General features: G+C 37.4%; 1 protein-coding gene across 1 annotated transcript; it reads right to left on the bottom strand.

Moving 5' to 3' along the window:
* Nucleotides 1-391: 391 nt before the first annotated feature.
* On the bottom strand, nucleotides 392-2,888 carry LOC105481101 (olfactory receptor 13C9-like). Its single transcript, XM_011740398.2, has 2 exons — nucleotides 2,007-2,888; nucleotides 392-520 (listed from the first exon to the last, which is right to left on the bottom strand). The coding sequence occupies exons 1-2, from the start codon at nucleotides 2,886-2,888 to the stop codon at nucleotides 392-394; spliced, it is 1,011 nt and encodes a 336-aa protein (XP_011738700.2).
* Nucleotides 2,889-6,000: the final 3,112 nt, after the last annotated feature.

The following is a 6,000-nucleotide window of genomic DNA, read 5'->3' as shown; positions in this document are numbered from 1 at the left end:
TCACCTGAGCCAGTGAAGGTCGAGGCTGCAGTGAGCTGTGACTGCTGACATTCTTCTCAACTGGCTTGGGTTCCAACACTTCAGACAAGGCCGTTTCCTTCAAAAATGCCCACTTCACCCTAATCGGTTTCTCACACACCTTGACTCTTCTCCCCTCCTCAGGTGAGCTCTTTTCACTCCATTTAGGTCTTTCTTCAGGGATTCTCTCTTCACCCCTTTCAGACTTGGATACCCATATTCTGAACCTCCCCATCCCACTATGGATGCTTTTCTCACCCCATGAGGACTCTGACAACTCTCTCCTGACCACCTGTGGTGTGCAGGTGTTTCCCTTATCCCATTTGTGTTCTAATATCTTCTGTCAGTCAGCTTTTCTTTGCAGGTGTGGTCCTCAGTCAGGTGCTACACCTTCCTCTCGTGTATATGCCCCTTTCATGCTGCTTGGACTTTGACGCCCTGAACTGAGCCTCTCTTCCATGTTGACATCTCCCTTATTCTGGACAGGCTCCAAAACATCATGCTGGGCAGAACAAGCAAGGATGCCTTTCTCAATGCCATTGGGTTATAAAAATCTTTACTGGTTTTACTGAACAAGTAAGTTCATAGCCTCAGCTCATAGCCTGAGCTGAGTTCCTCACCCAGCTCAGGCTATGACAGTGTACCAGGCAGCTCAACTATATATTATGCAAATATATATTTTACAAAAAATACAACTGTGTATTATTTACTAGCCAGTCCAAGGTTTTTTCTAATGAAAGGAAAATATTTTAAATGAGACTATAATGAAAGGAAAATATTTTAAATGAGACTATCAATTGCTTTTGAAAGAAATTGAAATTGTCAGTGTTCTATAAGAATTTATACAATTGATATATTTTTCTCAGCAATTGCTTATTTGATAATAATATACATTAGGATTTTTTGTCTTACCTGGCCAAAATGATCTCTTCAGAATATTTTATTCAGACTTTATCTTCTCTAATTTTTCTCTACGTTTAAAAATCAGCTGTTATTTTACCAAAATCTTTTAGAATTGTAGTTTGGTAAAGGAAATAATGTATAAATTTCAGTTATCTCCCTGTATTAAATCAGGTACTTAGACCGTATTTTACCATCCTTTAAAATTTTTAATTAATTCAACAGTTAATTATTGCCAACTGTTTTTAATTAACTTGACATTAGATTTTATGCAGAGAACAGTGAGCCATTGTTCTGCTATTGGGAAGAATTTCGGAAGGTAATAAATGATTAGAGTATAAAAGAAAAATCGCTTAGTGGAGATAAAGTCCAGGGCAGCACGGAGGAGGGAATAGCTAAGTCTGGGAAAGCTTTGGATTGTGTTGCAGAGACTATGACACTTGACCTGTCCTTTATAAGATTGTTAGGATTTCACCTGAGAAGGAGAAATGTGAAAATGCAGATGGAATAGCATGTGCTATTGTCACTAGGTGTGAAACAAAATGATATAATTTGGTAATTACATAGTAAATAGAACATAGCTTGTGCAAAGGGGTAGTGGGAGGGAAAGGACAGGGAAAGAGGTTGAAATATGTAGCTGGAAAGGAAAGTTGGGACCAGATCCAGTCCCTGGATAAAATAAAGAGCAAGAATAAAAGAACAAAAACACAAAATAGTTTTTTTTTTTTTTTTAAAGAGGGCTGACAAATGTGTTTTAATTGTTAAAATTAATGAGCTAGATTTTCTTAGAAAGACTTACTTAAAATATTTTTCTTGTTTCCAAAAGTTTGCTCTCACAGAGCACTTGTTTCTATATTTTAATGCAATCAGTCATTTTCATAAAGCAATACAGTTAAACTCTTAATCTTCAGATTTTTTGTAACTCTGAAATTCTGACTCAACATGACCTTAATTGCTTTCCCTCTATCTTTAAAAGTCTTCTCTCAAACTTGTGAGTGTATTTTGTGCATAAACTCAAAGGTGTCAGTGTGTCATCATTTCCTCCAGAACCAGTGTCCACTCATTAATTTCCTCATGGCTCCATGCACCTCTGTGTTCCTCAGGCTATAGATGACAGGATTGAGCATGGGGGTGACTATGCCATAGAACAGGGCAATCAGCTTGTCAAAAGCAGAGTCTTTGGACTTCGGCTTCATATACATGAAGAGGATTGTCCCATAAAACACAATCACCACTGTCATGTGGGCTGAACAGGTGGAAAAGGCCTTTTTCCTTCCTTCAGCTGAATTGATTCTTAGTATAGTAGAAAGGATACAGATGTAAGAGATACAAATCAGCAGTAATGGAGAAAACAAAAATATTACATTGCCCAACATTATAATAATCTCATTCAAGGAAATATCTGTGCACGCCAGCTTGACAAAGGCCAATATTTCACAAACAAAATGATTAATGACATTTTTTCCACAGAAGGGCAACCGCATTGCAAGAACAGTTTCTGTCAATGAGTTGAGAAAGCCTAGTCCCCAAGAGAGAGCTGCCATCTGAATACAAAGGGCCTTGCCCATGATGATGGGGTATCTCAGAGGGTTGCAGATGGCCACATAACGGTCATATGCCATCACTGCTAGAAGCACACACTCGGTGGATCCCATAGTGTAAGAGACAGACATTTGAACCACATATCTAGTGAAGGAGATGGTTTTCTTCTCTGATAGGAAGTGTATCAGCATTGAGGGGATGAAGGAGGATGTGTACCAAATGTCTAAGAAGGAAAGATTCCCAAGGAAGAAGTACATGGGTGTGTGGAGACGAGGATCCAGGAGTGTCAGAATGATCAAGGTGCCGTTCCCCAGGAGAATCACCAGGTACATCACCAAGCACATCACGAAAAGGAATTTTTCAGCTCTCGGGTACTCTGAAAGTCCCTGCAGAATGAACTCAATCTCTGTCCAATTGATCCTTCCCATGTTATTGTTTTATACCTAGAATTTAACAAGTCTGTATAGCATTAACATATGAAGTGAGAGGTAATTGATGTGGGAGGGGCAAGTGTATCTCTGCTGGCTAAAGTGGTGGTAACAGCTTTGAGGTTAGCTTCTGGGATTCCTCTTCTAGATCATAAAACAGTGAATTGAAGACACATGTTAATTATATTGGTAGTTTGTTAAAAAGTGCAGGCCTCCGTATTCCATTTCTTGAGATCTTGATGCAAGAGGTGTGAGGCAGGGAGGAACCATTTGCATTTTTAACAAGCATCTGTTACTTCTCATGCGGTTGATCCACAGATCCCACTTTGAAAATCAGTATTTTGAAGAGAGCATGCTTTAATCTGTTCGACAAAGATTTATAGTTTGATTTTATGCCATGAAAATAATTAATGCCATTGGCTTAGTTTTTTGTAGTTTACAAATATGTTCACATATTATTCATCTTATTACACTGTAATTCCCCGAAGAAAATGAAGGCTAGTGAGAAACTTACATACAATTATAGTAAGTGAAGGAGTTGTTATGCAAAGCTTCACTTTTTTGTCTTTAAATCCCATTTGTTAAAACTATACCTTATAACCCTCCCAAAATGATGTAAGTTCTATCGAAGGGGTGGGAATCAGGCATCTTTTCTTTTTTTTATAATACTCTTCAGGTGATTTTAATGTAGAACTGAGGAAGAGATCCAGCTATCTTGTGGAGTGCTTTCAAACTTTAGTCTTCATACAAGTCACGTGAGGGATTTTGTAAAATATTCTGATTCAAGAAATGTGTGGTGGGTTACGAGCGCTGCATTTATTAACATGTTCCCAGGTGATGCTGATATTGCTTGTCTACAGAACATACCTGAGTAGCAAGGCCTTTCAGATCATCTGACTCCAATACCACTGCAGTGCTATTGCTACTTCAATTGTGTATAAAATAGCAACTGGACAATAGACAACGCTAAACTGAACACCGGTGAAGCATGAAGGTACCTCTGTGTAGTTTATTGCAATCAATTCTGGTTATATATGCAAGCAACCAAATTGCACAGAGAAGAACCTGCCTTTTACCTCTGTCCATATGAAATTCATTCCTCTTCTTGTTGAATTTGCAGTTAGGGCCAGTGTTTTCCTAAAGAAGGAATATTGGTCCGGTTCAGGCACCTGAGTAGTGCACCAAAGAACATGGAACAAATGACTTTAATCTGAAAAAACTTAAAGGGTAGATATTAGCAGATTACCTTCTTCTTTATAGCAAATAAGTCACAGAATATCATTTTGAAAACATCTCAACATCCTCATGGTATTCTATCTAGCTTTAAAATATATCCCTAGTGGAAAAAAATTGATGCAATGAATGAATTTTGACTTAATATTTTAAACAAATGACTGTGTTTCTGGTACAGGATTTGCCATTTCTGTGCTAATCATTTGCCCACAGGTTGTGCTGCTTTCTATGAAAACTCCGGTTTACAATGGTCAGGCAAGATAATCGGCATAAAAGGATGCTTATATTTCTTTTCCTTTTTTTTTTTTGAGACAGAGTCTCACTCTGCTGCCCAGTCTGGAGTGCAGTGGCGTGATCTCGGTTCACTGCAACCTCCGCCTTCCGAGTTGAAGCAATTCTCCTGCCTCAGCTTCCTGAGTAGCCGGGATTATAGGTGCATGCCACCACTCCCGGCTAATTTTTGTATTTTTAGCAGAGACGGGGTTTCACCATGTTGGCCAGCCTGGTCTGGAACACCTGACCTCAAGTGATCCGCTCACCTTGGCCCCCCAAAGTGCTGGGATTACAGGCATGAACCACCACCCCTGGCTGGATGCTTATACTTCTGTTGGCTATGGAAATGAGGGCTTTCAACTAATTCAAGCTACATCCTACTTTCTAGGCATGAATTACAAAGAAGGTAGAAAGTGTTAGGTAGGCCAGCATACACTTTTTTTGGTAGTAAGATAGGAATTTGAATGACTGTAGCTGCATATATTAACCTACTCTGAATCTGCCAATGAAATTTACATAGAGGCCTTGAAAATCTGCATTGAAATTTTTTCAGGCAAGATATGAATCAGGTAGACTGCCCTCTCTTTTCTTTTCTTGGAACATGTAAACATTGATTCCTATTTGAAAATTAATTTTGGAAAATAATTATGGTATAAATAGTATCTGAACAGCCCTAAGATGGTTGCTGCAATCATAATTTCACTTGCAAATATTTATGAGAGAAACCACCAATCTGCTTTGATGCTTTCAAATGGGAAAAAAGGAATAATGAACAATATAGAATAAATTATTTGAATTACTCTTGCAATGTTGGTGTAATTTAAGAAGCGAGTCACAAACACTCTGTAGGCATTATGCCTTCATTTTTTTGCACTTAGGTTTAATTTCCTAACATGGATTCCCAGAATCTTCTTGGGAACAGGAAATGAAGATTGTTAAGATGCTGAATAGTTTCTAATAAATCACTTTCCATGGGACTTCTAGTATCGAATAATTTTATTCTTTCCAGATCTTTGCTCTTATTGGATATTATCTTTTAAAAGAGTCTTACTCTTGTCTAATGTTAGTGGAATTGTCAAATAATCATAGTACACTCATGTAATGGGCCATTATGCACCTATTAATATGATGTTTGTGGGGAATTTGTATGAACACAAAAGTCATATTTAAATTATTTTAAGATGATTAAGTTAAAACAGAAACAAAAGTATATATTATAACACTGTGTGCAAAACGAAAGCCTAAACCAAGATAACCCAGATAGAAAATAAAGGCTGGAAAGAAATATCCAAAATGTGAACGGTTATTTTAGGTAACTTTTTTCTACTTTTCTTAGTATCTACATTTCTAAATAAATATATATATAAAAGTAAAATGTAAACAAAAGTGAAAAACGCTGAAACAGTTGTCTATAATTATATTAGGAAGACTAACTCAGAGTAATCAATGTTAAAACAATTGAAATAGTACAGCAATTTTGTCTAGAGATTGCACAATGTGACTGAATTGTGCTGGTGTGTCCTTTCCAGTTATCCACAGGAACTCACTAGTTTTTGTATTGCATCTAGAGCATTTATATCCCTACACTTAAAATCTTCTAGGTAAC

Source organism: Macaca nemestrina, chromosome 14 (assembly GCF_043159975.1).
Source record: "Macaca nemestrina isolate mMacNem1 chromosome 14, mMacNem.hap1, whole genome shotgun sequence".
NCBI classification, from domain to species: domain Eukaryota; kingdom Metazoa; phylum Chordata; class Mammalia; order Primates; family Cercopithecidae; genus Macaca; species Macaca nemestrina.
This window is presented reverse-complemented; position numbering and strand designations above follow the sequence as displayed.

Excerpts from the sequence above, each read along its gene's own strand:
- LOC105481101 (XM_011740398.2), bottom strand. The coding sequence starts at position 2,888 with ATGGGAAGGATCAATTGGACAGAGATTGAGTTCATTCTGCAGGGACTT. Across the intron at positions 521-2,006 it reads ATAGCCTGAGGAACACAGAG|CATGATGTTTTGGAGCCTGT; the intron begins GTGCATGGAGCC and ends TGTTCTGCCCAG.